Raw genomic sequence first — 16160 nt, 5'->3', positions numbered from 1 at the left:
TTACATGTTGTTATTTCTTCAATCTTTCATCTGTTTTAATTTTGTGCATTTAAACTAGAATAACTGTTTTGCAAAGCAGAGGTTCAGTGCTAGTACAGTATACATCTAAAAATCTAAATGCTTGAAGTTGAGGTGAATTCAGAGTTCTTTTAAGTTAACAAGTTAATGGATGTGTACACATTAATAAATGAATACCAGTATAAAACATAAACATGCATAGCATTGCTGCAAACCCAGCTTAGGTTCTGAGCTCAGGTCATGTCCGTGTGGAGGTTTGCATGTTCATGCTGTGTTTGGGTTTCTTCTGGTTTGTCCAGTTTCCTCTCACTGTCCAAAAACCATGCCTATAATGTGCGTGTGCGCGTGTGTGTGTGCGCGTGTGTTCGTGTGTTTGTGTGTTTTTTTTTTTTTTTTTTGCTTTACCGTTTTTAGAACTGCTTCTTAATTTCATTGCTTTTGCAAGTGGTCTTGCTGCAGATTTTAATCGTTGTGTTTTTTTTTTTTTTCAATGCGCTCGTCATTCTGTTTTGTTTTGTTCAAGTGAAGTCTGTCTTCAGGTAATTAACGCTCTTGGATTCTGGCCTGTTCTTGGTAAAATGAGATCATTCATGACTGCAAGGCCTTAGATGATGAGTATTTGGCATCAGTGAAATTCGTCTCTAGAACAGTGGAGGATTCTGGGTAGGGTGATTAGGTCAGTAAGGGATGGAGGATAATTATAATCACATGCCTGCAGATATAGGCTGAGTTGAAGGTTATGCGTTTAATTTAGAAAGCACTGACAATTCAGGAGTTCAAGAAATGGCCAGGGTCTTTTCTGCTTAAAACTTGCTGTTCTGCTTTAATTCATTTCATAGTTAATAGTATACATGATACAAGACAAATTGTTAGGATACATAATTAGAGCTTGGCTCAGCTTGGCACATTGCCCACAATTATTCATTTTGTCACTGTTTTTACTGGCAAGTGAGCCATATTCGTATATAAGGTATATGGTTGGACTTCTTATATAGGCATGACGTGAGTCAAGCCAGGATATAGGTTAAGACAAAAATGGTGCAGAACATGGTTTGATTGATTGAACATGGCTGCAAATAAGTCTTCCTGATTAAAGTTTCTAACTGCGTTTTCTCCTCTACTGGCATGGAAATCATAAATGGGCTAGTGTAGAGGCTTTCTCACTATTTCGTAATGTCTTTTTTTTCTGTCATACTTAAGAGGCCAGTCTTTTAAATAAAGCAGGCATGTTTAAACAGTAATGGTTAAGTCAAATTTATTTATTTACCACAGCAATGTTTTCATATTGCTGTGTAGCTTGATCTTATAATTCCTCACTGTGATCCAAATAAAACATAGTGAAACTGTGTGTGTGGGTGTGTGTGCGCATGTGCGCATGTGCGCATGTGCGCGTGTGCGCATGTGCGCGTGTGTGCGTGTGCGCATGTGTGCGTGTGTGCGCGCGTGTGTGTGTGTAAGCACGCAAGAGTGTGTGTGTGTGTAAGCGAGAGAGAGAGAGAGTGTGTGCATCTCAGCATCTTCAGTTCTTTGTTTGTCATCCTACTGAAAGAGGCCGTGATGGGATGTATTTTGTGTGTACCATGTTTAGGTAGGTAATACGTGACCATGTAACATCCATATGATTGCCAGGACCCATGGTTTTAGCAGAACACTGCCCAAATTACAGTGCTTCTGCTGGCTTACTTTCTTTCCCTGATGCATGCTGGTTTCATGTCTTCCCCAGGTAAGTAACAGCCCACACCCAGCCATCCAGACTATGTGAAAGTGATCCATCAAATCAGGCCACCTTCTCCCATTGCTCCAATTCTGATGCTTATATGTCAATTTCAGCTGTGAAAATGTGTCAGGGAATTCTAACATGCAGCCAATACGCAGCAACCTGTGGTCAATGTGTAGCCTGACGTGTGTACATGTGTTTAGACGGATAAGTGGATCGGGGTGGCCGGGAGATGGGCGGGTATTGTTCTACAATGTAGAAAAATAAATCCAAATTCGTGTCCAAACTTTTGGCTGGTACGGTGTGTGTGTGTGTGCGTGCGTGCGTGCGTGCGTGCGTGCGTGCGCGTGTGTGTGTGTATGCGCGCGCATATGTGTGAATATTTTTATTATTTATTTATTTATTTGTTTGTTTTATATTTTAATTTGAACCTATTTCGCCCTGCTGGACTTTCTTTTTGTACATGTCCTGTATTTTTTCAGATACACTTCTATTATTTAGTCTAATATAGTTACTCTGTCTCTCCTGCAGTGCCAGCCTGGGTCCAGAGAGTATTTGGTTCTCGTTAGTCTTTCCCTTTAAACTTTTTTGTCGCCTTAAATCCTGATGCGCGTCGTCAATGTCAATTGCTCTTTCGTGTGTTTATGTGAGGTACACACAAAGTTTAAGCGTGAAGTTTATGCTGTATATTTTTGTGCCTGTTGGTTTGAATTTAAAGTTAATTTCTTTTGGAGGACAAAAAAATGCACATGGAAACATTTTGAGGTTTAAAGTTTGGGTGATGATGATGATAGTTTGCACACTCATAGTTGGATAATGACTCCTCAAATTGAGCTGGCTGGTTGAAGCCATAGAACCCATGCCAAATATGATATTGTCTGTCCTCAATCACCGATTTCCGTTTGCCTTTTTGTTTCAGGCTACTAGCAACATGGCAGTTTCATCAAAGTGTGTATGTACTGTATATCTCTTTCAGTAAAATGGACATGGGCTGTAAGTGTGTGAACTGTTAGAGGGCTGCCATTCCCTGAATAAGGATCTTGATTTTGACTTTGCCCTGTGACAATGACGAAGACATTAATGCCTAGACCACAGCGTGTTCGTATTTTGTGAGTGACTGTCAGACGTACAGCAGCACTTGGAGGCAAGTTGTGTTTTTTAGTGGATCTGTTTACATTTACTTGTGGCAATATGGGTATGGGCATCCTTCTGCTGGCTGCCATGGTAATGCCCTTGCTTGAACATGACAGTTGCCCCTGAATCCATGGCAGGGTCAGCTTGGACTATTATCCAGTTGTCCGAGCAGCCGTGCTAATTAATTTTGACATGATGGTAGACAGTCTGCTGTGCCTTGCTTTTTTCCTGCTCTGTTTTCCAATAGGTATGTATGATTCCTCTGCGTATAGACATCATCTCAGTTTCAGCTGTCCTCAAGCATCTAGTGTCTCATATCACTTAATTATGTTTTGTTTTATGTGTGTTTAGGGTGGGGGGGAGTGGTGCAAGTGAAGAGGGACATAGCTGTAGGGTTTTTTTTTTTTGGGGGGGGATGTTATGGTTTCTCTAATGCCAGATGCCAGGGTACAACACTGTCCTTTAACAACCACCAGCATCTTGACATGTTAGACTTAGGAAAATACTTTTTATTTTAAAATTGGCCATAAAGGTGATATTAATTCTGGTAAGTGTACCCATGTGGCCATACTGTACCTACAAATCCTATACGAATGGAAACGTTCTTTGTCATAGTCTGTGACTGTTTGTGTATGGTGGTCTCTCATTAATGACCAGCTCCACTGTGACCCTACTGAAGGTCATATGCCAGGCCTTGTTAGCACAATTTTAACAGCGACATGTCGGCTGTGGAGAGGGGGCAGATGATGGGGTTAAGATGGTTTGTTATGGGGAAAACGAGGGGAGAAGAAGGAAGGAGCTCAAGGGGGAGAATAAAAAACAGACCACAGGATCTTCTAATAGATGATAAAAAGCCTGTGTAAGCTGTCATGGTTAATATTTGAGTAATTGGCTGAGATGGTATAGCGTGAGGCACGCTAAACAAGGAGTTGAGCAGTGTAGTTATAGTGGAGATATTTTTTAGCTTATTTCAGCATTTCTTTTTATGAATCGGAAGGAGGTTGTGAAAGCCTTTGGATCTACTGTAGCATTGACCTTGAACTTGTCTGTGTACTCGTTAAAAGTAGTCTGGTTTTTGAGGAGTAGTAAACATGCTTTTTTGTACATTGACTTTGACCTTGACTATGTATGTATGTTTTCAGGAAGTAATAAATGCTTGCTTTGGAATTCACTTTTGACCTTGTGTGTCCTTAAACACACCAGCTTCAGTTTTGTAGTGAGAAATCCTGTTTTTTGTGTGAAGCCATTCAAGGTAATATTGACTAGATATATGCTGAAAATTATTCTTTTCAGAGCAGGATTTAAAATATTTTTTTTCTATCTTCATTATAAAGCTTAAACCTTTTTTTAAAAATGATTTTTATGCATTTCATTCTAATGTGTCTAAAAGCCACAGTTTACAATGATGGTTTATCACATAGCTTAAATAAGGCTGGAAGAAAATGTTGTTGTTAAACATGATTTACTACCAGTAATCTCTGCAGGTACTGGTTTTGTTGCTCAATGCTCCAACAATTGTTTTTGTTTTTATATCCTCTAGATGGCAGTGTTAGCTCGAGTTCTTTTTTTTCACAGAGCAGTGTTACAGTCATTAATCATTAATATGTTTTCTTGTAGTATTAACATACTACAGACTGGTGTTTATGTCTAGATGTTCAGTCACATTTTGTCTTAGGCTTAAACAAATGTGGTAAAAACATTGCAATTGCTGGAGTAGGCAACATTCAGATATTACATTTCTCACTCAATAAATACACACTAACAATAACAAATAATATCATGCACAGTTGGACAGTATATAAAACTTTTATTTTATAAAACGTAATATATTGGCATTCTAAATGTTACCTCATTAGAGTTCTAATTTTGCTTTCCTTTGTTGCATTTGCATTATCCAGATGAGTGTAGGTTTCCATTTATAAATCTGCATTTAGGTGTGAATGTTCTATGCAAATGTGCTTCAGTCTGCATGTTAGTTAGGTGCCTCAGTGGATTTGAAATGAATACATACTGTACATACTGTACATAAATACATAAAGTCCTGCAGAAATCCTGTTAAATTATCACAATCTGACATTAAATAATACACTGAATGTGCGTGATATTCACGCACATATTTCTTGTTGTATCCTACAAGTACGTTAATACAAGGGCTGTTCAATTAAAACCGTGACTTGCCATAAAATTTCTTTTGAATGAAGATGAAACTTCAGTTGACATTTACAAAAGCACAGTACGATGATGAGCTGATTAGGTGCAGTAAACCATTTGAATGGTGCAAATGTTTTAAAGAAGCCCATACAGTACGTCGGTGAATGATGATTCCGGCCAAGGTGGCTGAAACCCACTGCAATTGTTCCTGTTCAGTCAGTGGAATGCCTGATCCTGCAAGAGACACATCTGTCTGTGGGAACTGTACACACAATCATTTATGAACACCACTTGCACACTCGGCTGGGAGATCTTGCCATGTTCCCCATGCAGTCCTGACTACTCAGCTATTTAAAAAAAATAGCTGGGCTTTTGTCGTCATTACCCTTTAGTTTTTATTTGAACTTTTTAACTTATTTTGGACAAAGTAAGCTAAGACACGTATGATGTTTGTATCGGAAGTACAATGTGTATTTGTCTAATTAGTGCTAGCGATGGCTTGGGAGTGAGCACTATGAGTGTTACACTATTAGTTATGCTTTGTGGTAATTCATTAAAGAGGCTTCAGGCTTTATTTATATTTCCTGTTTAGACTCACTTCAGCCACATTTTATAAGAAGAAACATTTTTAGATTTAGATTTTTTTATTTACAAACTTCTAAAATGTTAACTAATATATATGATTTCAGTATTACTAATGAAGCTGGAGCATCTATCTATAGTGTCAGTCCAGAGGCAGTAAAAGAGATGCCAGACCTGGATCCAAACCTGAGGAGTGCAGGTAACTTAATTATTTATTCATCGCTCTCTCTCTCTTTCTTGTTTTTTGCTGCTTCTTTTGCTTCTTCTCTCATATTTTAACCACCTTTACAGGAAAACTGCCTAGTGTTTGTAACATAATATTAGTAGCAAAGTTAAATTTCAGATTTCAAATTCAGATTACATGTGTATTGTAAGTCTGAAAGTTTTCCTCCATACTAGAATAATACCTTATTTTTTAAATGAGGTTCACATTGTCCAAAAGAATAGTTTAGGTCTTTCTAAACCCTATAAATAAGTACAAGTTTAATTTTGAGTACAAGTGCTGTTCCTGCAGATCTACCTCACCTTTTTGCTACTGAACAGTTAGTCATGTCGATTTTCCCCTGCCTTTCAGTCTAGTTCTGCTGTTCTACACTGTTAACTCATGACCAAGTGCAGGTCATACATTGACTATCTTGTGGTGTTTAGAAAACTGTATTGCTTATTACTTTTGGTCCTACCGATCTGTGTAACTCATTATTGTACTGTACAACTGGACTGGACTTTTTAAGCTTTAACTTCGTCCTGGACCACACAGACACTTAGTCTGTAACCCCAAACACAAAAAGAACACAGAAAGGTCTGGACATGACTCAAATCCTATTAAAAGCAGAGATCTGAGAATTATTCCAGACTTCCTCTATAAAAGCAGTAAGTCAGAAAAGCATTTATCATAAATTTTTTAAAGGTCAAGTGTAAGTGTGAACTGGGGAGCTGTATTTATTTGTCATACCAATGCCATAAAAAAATTGCAATGCTGTGTGTGTGTGTATATGTATGTGTATGTTAGTTGAATATTCTTATTCACTGAAGTCTGTAAAAAGTCTTCATTAACAATATACAGTGGAACCTTGGTTTACAAGCATAATTCGTTTCAGAAGCGGGCTCGTATTCCAAAACCAAATAATTTTTTCCATAAGAAATAATAGAAACTTAAATTATCCGTTCCACAGCCCAAAAACATAAATACATAAAAATAATTAACACAAAATATTGAGTAAAAAATAAAACCAGTTAACCTGCACATTACCTTTAAAAAAAAGTTAAAATAAATCCCGACAGATAAGTGTTTCCGCTTGTGCACGCAGGCGCTGCAAGCTCCAAGGCGCTGTTTGTGTGTGTGTAAATCTAAAGTAAGCTCCCCTCTCCCACTCCTCGTCTTACAGTTACCCTTCCTTCACATTTTTACACACACGAGCGCACACAACGGAAACACTGTTTTATCGTAAAAATAAACAACACATCTCTCTAATGACACTCGATTGAGCGACACACTAATGGAATCACTGCTGGAACGTAAAAATAAAACAAATTAACCTGCAAAAAGTAGAAGGGGTCTCTCTCTCTGTGTGTGTGGGGCACAGTGTCTAATGACGCGCGCGCACACAGGCACAAGGAGCAGGCTGAGCCTTGGGCAAAGAGAGAACATGTTTTTTTAACCTCTTTAATGAGACTTGCTTTTGCTTTACACACGCATACAGACACAAAATGAAATATGTTTTACGCACACACGTGGTCACAGTGTTATAGTAAACAGTACACACATGCATGAATGTTGATTATACCAGTAAGAGACATGGACTAAGACCCAGCAAGCAGGGGAAACTGTGTATATATATATATATATATATATATATATATATATATATATATATATATATATATAGACTGTGATAATCTGACGCTCGGCGTCAAATCAAGAAGCGTGTGCGTGATACATGATACTCGGTAGTCGTAAACCAAGACTTGTTCATTTTCCAAGTCAAAATTTATAAAAAAAAAAATCTTTTTTTCCCGCTCGTCTTGCGGAACAATTACAAACCGCAATACTCTCAATTTGAGGTTTTTAATCGAGGTACAGTACTTAACACTAAACAATCTTATAGTATTTTTCTCTTTAAATACATTTGAGAAGCCTCAAGTGTGTAAATGCCATGTAGACAAATAGAAACTCCAATTTATAATCAGGTCCATAATTAATTGGACACTTAGACACTTTCCATGTTTTGTCTCCACTATCTCTCTAATGATTGACATGTAGACTTTCACCTTTAATTTCAGAGGTGTAACAAACATGTTGCTTTAACTGCAAAATCCTTCCCTTTTTTACAACCTTAAAAGTAATTGGACAGCTGAGTAATAAGCAGTTATGTTTTGTTTCTTGGTTATTGAATGACAAATTAAGTGGATAAAGAGTCTGCCACGTATTCCAAGTTTTAAATTAGCATTTGTTAATTATTAATGGTTACTCTTGATATGCAGTCAAAAGAGATATTTGTGCAAATGAAAGCTGCCAGCATTAGGATGAAAAGGACAAAACAGACCTGTGAAAGAGAGAGAATTTTCAGGGGGCAAGCTCCACAATTTTGTACATTCTTAAAAAGAAGGAGTAGTACCAAAAGGCCTGGATGACCACAGAATTCACCTAAGGTGAAAGTATGTATCAAAAAAACTCTGAAGGAGGTATGTGTATTATAGTCAGAGTCTTAAAGACTTAAGAGATGTCTTTAGAAATGTAAATACATATACGTTTACTTGTAGATGCCAACATAAAACATTTCAAGTCTTTTATTTAGATCATGAAGATTATGGTATATAGCTTATGAAAATCAAAAATCTAGTATCTTAAAATATTACAACATTTAATGTGAATTATAAGTAAAATACTGCAAGTTTATCACAGTCTAGTTCAGGACATGCACTTACAATCATGGAGAGGACTACTGGCTTGACAGTTGTCCATAAGATAATCATCGACACCTTCCACAAAGAAGGAAGCATATTCGTGGAAAGTAGAGTGGAAGTAAGGTAAGAATAGGGCTGGGTATCGAGTTCGATACTTTTGAAGCACAGACCGAATCGTCTCGATACTATCGAGTATCGAAAAAATCATTTTCGTTCGGTGCCAAATTTCGATACCCAAAAGTATAATCTTGTCATCGTCAGTGAGCTACAAAAAGTGCGGCATCCTTAATGTGCCCGGATCAAATGCTGGTGATTGGCTGCTGCGAGACTGCCTTGAAAATCAATAGTTTACAGCGGTTACGCCCACTCGCCCAGAACTTGTCAAATGTGAGGCTGTAATGCACACTACACTTTAAACCGTAGCAAAAAATTTTACGCAAACGATGTTTAAGCGATCAAAAGTATGGCTACATTATGCCAAGATTGACGGCAACAGCGTGCGATGCAATATTTGTAAAAAGGTTATCGCGTCCAAGACTGGCAACACGTCAAATATGATGAAACACCTGACAGTACACGGAATTAATTTGCGAGCAGAAAGTTGCTCCGTGTTTAAGTGCAAGAAGATCACGCCGGTGCAGTCATCATCATCCTCTCAGTATTTTCCTGACTCGGGGCCTCCAACAACATGCCCACCACAAGCGTCGTCCTCCGTGACTGATGAGGATAACGGCGCGATGACTGGGGCTCCGACAGGTAAACCGACATACACAATCGGCTAACTTTTAGCGCTTCATGCTTGTGGACCGTTAAAGTTAAGTTTAAGTTTGTGTGGGGTCACTTTAATAAATCATTTTTACCTTATGCAACGTTATGTACTGTTTGATGGCTTGAAATACGTAGCTATGTTGATGCTAAAATGCTTTAGTGATTCTTAAAAGGTTAGTTCACTGAAAAAAATGAAAATTCTGTCTCTAATTACTCACCCTAATGTTGTTCCAAACCCATAAGACCTTTGTTTATCTTTAGAACAAAAATTAAAATAATTTGGATTTAATTCAAGAGCTTTCTGATCCTCTCATAGATTTACTGGATATGCATTTTTCAATGCCCAGAAAGGAACCAAAAACATAAAAATAAGTCCATGTGATATCAGTGGTTCAATCAAAATTATAAGAAGCTGTGAGAATACTTCTGTGTACAAAAAACAAAAATAACTTTATTCAATGATTTATCTATGGGAGGATCAGAATGCTCTTGGATTAAGTCCAAAATATCTTCATTTATAGATAATTAATAAAAGAATTTTCATTTTTGGGTGAACTAAACCTTTAAGCGACAGTGAGCCTCACAAATACTTAAAACTGATTGAACTTTATTAAAACTGTTTACACTGATCTATTATGTTAATTACACTTTGTTCATTTTGTGCCTTTGTTTACTGGTCTTAGAGATAAGCCTGCTGTGAAAAGTGTCACAAACATCCTGAAAAATAAAACCAAAGTTTCTCAGAGATTATGTGTATTATGTAATCTTTTTAAAATATTTTTCTTAAATAAAAGTATCGAAAAAAGTATCGTTCGGAACCGGTATCGAATTCAGGGTATTGGTATCGGTATCTGTAATTTTGGAACGCTACCCAGCCCTAGGTAAGAAAAGGTGCAAAATCAATGTGGATGACTGCAGCCTTAAGAAGAATGTCAAGCAAAGCCACTACAAGATATGATGTATCTCAATGGGACATTCCTGGTAAAATAAAGGATAAATATAAAAAAAAATTTTTTTTAAATCAAGCACTGTGAATGGAGTGCAATGTGGCTGGCGTCAGTGCATCAAAAGCCACCATGTTTAAGGAAATGGGCTACAACTTTTGCATTGATAATATTAGGCCATGTCGTTTGTAAATCGAGGTTCCAGACTCTTTAGGAAGAGTGGAGAGGCACAGAGTGCTATATGAATATACACACATTGTATGTGCCGGTTCTAAATCTTAATATTAAGTTCTAAAACCTAATATAAATTATTGTACTAGAATGATTGCAAGAGAAAAATATTGAGGAAAGAAAGAAAAAAAAGATAAGAAAAACACATCACATCTCCTGACAAATATGGTGGAGGAAGTGGCAACGGGCAATTGTTATGGCAATTGTTGTCTACCAGTGGAACTAGGTTGCTGGTGTTTATTCATGTGATTGCTGATAGTTTCTGCTGAGGTTCAGTCAAATGCTACAAAAGGGACCAATTCATAGTACAAATGTATAGTGGCCTATAAAAATAGTTTTTACCTACTGAAGACAAAACTAAAGGCCAAAAGACCCTTAAAAAGCAGCAACTGTGCAGCTCGCTACAGTATTGGTCTGGCATCTTGGTCCACAAACTCAGCATTTCTTTTTCTTCTTTGTCTTTCGGCAGTTCCCTTTCAGGGGTCGCCACAAACTCAGCATTTGATGATGTCCAAGTGTTCCAGAGTTTAACTATTTGCTCATTCACTTACTATATACACAGTGAGTGGGTGTGTCAGTAACTATCAGTAACTCAATAACTGTATGTCCTGGTTATCTTTTTGCACTCAGTCAGTGACTCTGTGCTTGGTCAGGGACTACATGCTCAATCAGTTGGTGACTGTTTTTTGAGTCAGTTGATCACCATATGCTTTGACAGTCTGTGGCTGTGCTCAGTCAGTCGGAGGTTAAGGTTAAGTCAGTCAGCCAGAGACAGTACTGTCAAACAGGTAATATCTTTGTGTTCAGTCAGCCGATCACTTTTCCAGCAGTCAATTTGTATGCTACCATCTTGGGGCATAGTGACTGGCTTGGTCAGTCTGTGTTTTTGCGCCTGGTCAGTTTCTGACTATTCACTCAGTCAGTGATTTATATCTTCAGTAGATTGATCACTGTGTGCCTTTTTGTTTTGTATGAGAAACATTTCAGAAGTGTGTTAGTGTGTTTCTGATTCACGACTGTAGATAATACCGGTAGGATAGATGTGACTGAGTTCTTAAGTAGGTGATTGTGAGCGAAGGTGGGATGCTGGATGATGGTTGCCATGCCTTACTCGCTGTGTCTCTGCATTGAGCTCAGTGGGAAGCTACTGCCTGCAATAATATTTGCACTGGGATAGAATTTCAACCCAGGCCTTGTACAGTACGTACAAAAGCACCGCTCTCCTCACTCTCGTTAATGTGGAGTGTGTTTTCAAGCAGTCAGGCTGAAACCAGCTCTTGTTCCCTAACATCATTCCTCTAAGGGTTTATGTTCTGTGTCTCTTTTCTTCTTTGCCCCACCCCTCCCCCGGACACACACTCATTTTTCTTTCTTTTTTTTTTTCCTTTTTGATTGTGCCCAGTTAACATTGAAGTTTTGATTCTCCATGGTGGTCCACAGCAAGGCTAAACAAAATTCATAAAAGCAAGCGCATGCAAGAGCTCATACTATCCATGCTTACTATCTTACTATTAACATCTGGGAAAAATTTATTGCCAAAATTCTTAGCATTGAGTGTAGGTATTGAGCTATTTGGTCTTATTTGTCCAGACACATACATTGGCTTTGGACTGTGTTTAAATATTAAACCAATTTGGAAAAGAAAACTTGCAACATCCATGCATGTATAGGATATTTGAGCATATCTCTCTCTCTCTCTCACATACACACACACACACAAATTCTAATGTATTTGGTTTGGTGCATGCAATACCGTATTCAGCTCTAGCTCAGGCTGTTAAATGATCCTGTCATGTGTTCGCACTTAAACATCATAGCATGTTTGTTGATCTTTCCTTTCCAGCCTCTCAGCCAAGACTTAGTCTGAAAGGCTTTTAAAAAGTTCCAATGTAGTTTTGTTAAACTGAGGATATATAAAATTATCCCTTGCTGGATCTGATTAATTTTGTGGCCTGTAATTAATTTGAACTGGTCAACTGTATCTGAATAAACAGCAGTGCGTTAATTACTGCGTGGACATACCAGACCGATTAGTCTTGGAAAGAATTACAGTAAGTAGTTCTTGTACAGTAGTTTCTCCATAATTACCTTCACCCATTATTAATGTTTTTATTTGCTTTTATTTCTATCCATGTTTTACCCAATAGCACCAATGGACAATAGACATTTCACTTTTTCCCCAAAAATATATTTTCTTATTGCCTAATGTTGTGCCAGGCAATTGGTCTTCATGAGACTACAATTAGTTATAATCTATGAGGTATGTTCGTGTAATGAATTAACCTGCGTGGAATTTTTACATTTAGCCTGGTGCCACTTTAACCTGGTGCTAAAAAATTAAACCCTCATTTGCATGGCTAATTTACACTAATTTAATTTAATCTGCTGGTTCTGGTTTATTAAAAGAGTATTTTTTTTTGGTCCCTTGAGGTTCTATAAAGTCCATTACATATGTCTGGTTGTTCCTGCCCTGACATTGTTTTTTTTCTGACTATCGCCTCAGTATCGATTGGAAGACGTGTACAGGACCCCTTGGCTGAGCTGGTCAAGATTGACCCAAAACACATCGGCATCGGTACTTACCAGGTCAGTCACATCACACTTGAATGAAACAAGCAATATGTTTGACTGTTTAAAAATCGAAAGAATTTGCTTTTGACTTGGACATGTTTGCAGTTAGCCAACTGCAGTACCCAAAGCAAAATTACCATGAATTAACTCTAATGAATTAACTATCCTTTTTATGTAGAAGAACTTTGTAAGGCGAGGTATTACATAAGGTCTCAATAACATAATTGGTTAAATCCTTGAGCAATAAGTATAATTCTACTTAACACTGTTCATCCATTGATCTACCTAGCGAAATGGAAATCTCTCTTACTCACTAAAGACACGAAAAAATTTAGATTGCAGTATAAGATTGTTGTCTACGCCAAGATGCAATTTGTGTTTCTTTTACACTACTCAAAGCTAGCACGTAATCCTAGGCACCACACCAGCTGTCTAGCACAGGCTAGGATCTTCAATTTTAAGTAATAAACAGGAGTCAGCTGGACTTCTGAGCTAATCCAGTTTTCTGTCTGTTTGCTTTTGCTGTCTCAAATTCGAAGTAATCCATTTTCTGACACAATTAATTCAATTAAGTTTGTCGGCAGCATCATATGTTGACTGAGGACCTGGGGCTGTTTGTATCCTCCTTTCTCTTTTTCTCCCTCATTCTGTCCTGCTGTTCTGCATGCTTGCTTTCCATCATCCTCTCGTCTTGATTTTCATTAGAAAACATGACCTTCAACTCTGGAGGACCTCTTGGCAAAATAAATGCAGATTAGTTCACTGTAAAACAGTTTGTTGTTCTTAGTAGGCTGGCTATTTAGAAGGAAGAATGTGTATTTGTGTGTTCTATGCTTGTAGTGTTTGTGTTGTATTTAAGTGTTCCTTCACAATGAAAAACATACAGAAAGGCAATAGCCTAGCAAAGGCAATGGAACGTGAGCATGTTCTTTAAAATGTGAAATGCATCAACCATCCACATGCGCTGAAGATTCTGATCTCTTTGACTTCCTAGATAATGAACTTACTGAATAACTTTAACAGTTATTATCTTTTTAAATAATGCAGACTGTTCGATCCTGTCTGTCTGTTGTATTGGTTAAATGTATTGCAATTCACCATCTTTAAATTTTTGTCAAATTCTTTAAGTTTGGTTTTGACTTACAGATCATGCACACATGCATGAGCACATGGTGATGATGCACACGTGCAGTCTGTGCAGTAGTACATGAACGTCTTTGCTCCATCCCATAATTGAATGTTGCACTCTTTCGGCTGAGAGTGTTTTGTGAAGTTCCCCTGAACACACACACATCTGTCAGCACTCAGCGTTTATTTACCCTGCCATATGATCTGGGTAGGGAGAAAGCAACACGAGCTGCCTCTCTTCTGCATTGACATGCTGAGTGATGAGAGAGACTCTGTGTGTGTGTGTGTGTGTGTGTAGGTCAATGTAAAAACTCTTGTTCTCTGTTTTGGGTATATGATCGTATAATTCAATTCAGTTAAATTTTATTTGTATAGCGCTTTTAACAATTGTCATTGTCGCAAAGCAGCTTTACACAACCCAAAGAACTATTTAAGTTTGTATGGAATGTGAATTTGTGTGTATCAAAATAGTCACATTTTGTGCAAAAGTCCTCTATGCTCTCATTTGCCTTTTTGGCTTATATTTGATATTTGATTCATCAATAGGACATGACCTATTCTTTACTATATACACCTGGGACAGCAGGCTAATGTTATGTATGCCATTATAAACTTTGCATAAAATCATCAGTGTGCATGATTTTTAAAACCGCTTTTGTACCAGCTTCGGGTTGATGATCTGTTCCACGTCTCTCACCTCTGTCAGTGTTGCGGTCTGTAGCAGGAGCTGGTGCCTCGTGCATTTCGGTTTATATAGTGAACTGTCAGTCATTCGGAGAAAGGTGGAGTAAGTGTGTTCAGATTTCCTTAGCCTCTTAAAAGTCCCAGAGGGCACATTTTACCATCTTACCCAGCTGTGTGGGAAAACACCACACACAACCCCGGATATTAAAGGAGCTGTCACTCTCTTAAAGGCCTTCTCTCTCTCTCTCTCTCTCTCTCTCACTCTCTCTCTCTCTCTCTCTCTCTCTCGCTTTCTGTTTATCATAATTGTCTCTGTAGTATGCAGAACTGCTACTCTCCCTGAAGTGTTTTCTAAAATGTAAATTTTAGGGTTTGTGATATACTTTGGTAATGTTTAGGATTTTTTATTGTAATATATTATTATTGAGTTTGTGAGGAGTATTATTGTCTACATTATAAAGCAGAGTACACTCAGCATAGTTCATTTAAACTAAGGTAATTACTCGTCTCAATTGTAGAGGCTGGCATTTGGATGGTTCAAATGAATTACAGAAACAGCAGTAAAAAATTACCCTAAATGATACTAAAAGAAAAATCCTATAACCTTTATTTCTGTGGCTGCTGAGACACGTTTTTGCTTTGGGACAGATAAGAAAAAAACTCCCGTAAGCTGAGCAGGTGATGTCACTTCAGTAAATGCCAGCTTTCCTTTTTTTAATGGGTCTTAGAGCCTCGCTCTCTGCTAAAATCTTTTCCCCAAGGCAAGAGAAGGAAACGAGGGGAAGAGTACTGATTGACATTAAGTTGACTGAAGATGTTGATGGATAGTTGCGACTTAGCGTAGCGTGGGAAAGTAAATGATGTGAGCCTGTTCTTCACCTTCACTTGACTTAAACATGTGATTTCATCGCTGTCTGTGTCTGCAGGCTATTAAAAATTTCATTGTACTGTATCTTTCAGACAGCACTAATACCAATATTTTTTATATACGTCATATTCATTTGCTGCAATTTTTATCATTTGCTCAGTGTCACAAAAACTATTATGCACATTAGCTTCTTACATTCAACAAAAAAGCATCTGTTAAATAACTAAATTACTCTATGACTTCCTGTGTGCTTCATAATGTTTATTCTGCAGTGTACCTGTGTTTCTTTTGTATAAGCATTAATAGTACAGAGCCAAACAACTTCAAACCTAATGCTACAGCTTTTCCACAAATTCTTAAAAAGTCTTAGATTTAGTTTTAATAGTCAAGATGTAAAAATGTATTCAACTGTCTAACATTTTAGGAACAGGGGGATTCAGTTTGATCTGGGCCAAAATTA

General features: G+C 37.7%; 1 protein-coding gene across 1 annotated transcript in view; it reads left to right on the top strand.

Moving 5' to 3' along the window:
* The window catches only part of srbd1 (S1 RNA binding domain 1), a 66436-nt gene that overhangs the window by 26314 nt on the left and 23962 nt on the right, over window positions 1–16160 (top strand). The window contains exons 14-15 of the mRNA XM_053502234.1: window positions 5710–5801; window positions 12953–13035. Of these exons, the coding sequence (XP_053358209.1) occupies window positions 5710–5801; window positions 12953–13035 (175 nt within the window). The remainder of the gene's footprint in view (window positions 1–5709; window positions 5802–12952; window positions 13036–16160) is intronic.

The sequence above is a fragment of the Clarias gariepinus genome, chromosome 8 (genome assembly GCF_024256425.1).
Source record: "Clarias gariepinus isolate MV-2021 ecotype Netherlands chromosome 8, CGAR_prim_01v2, whole genome shotgun sequence".
NCBI classification, from domain to species: Eukaryota; Metazoa; Chordata; class Actinopteri; order Siluriformes; family Clariidae; genus Clarias; species Clarias gariepinus.
The sequence above is the reverse complement of the archived record's forward strand: the minus strand, read 5'-3'. Positions and strand labels throughout refer to the sequence as shown.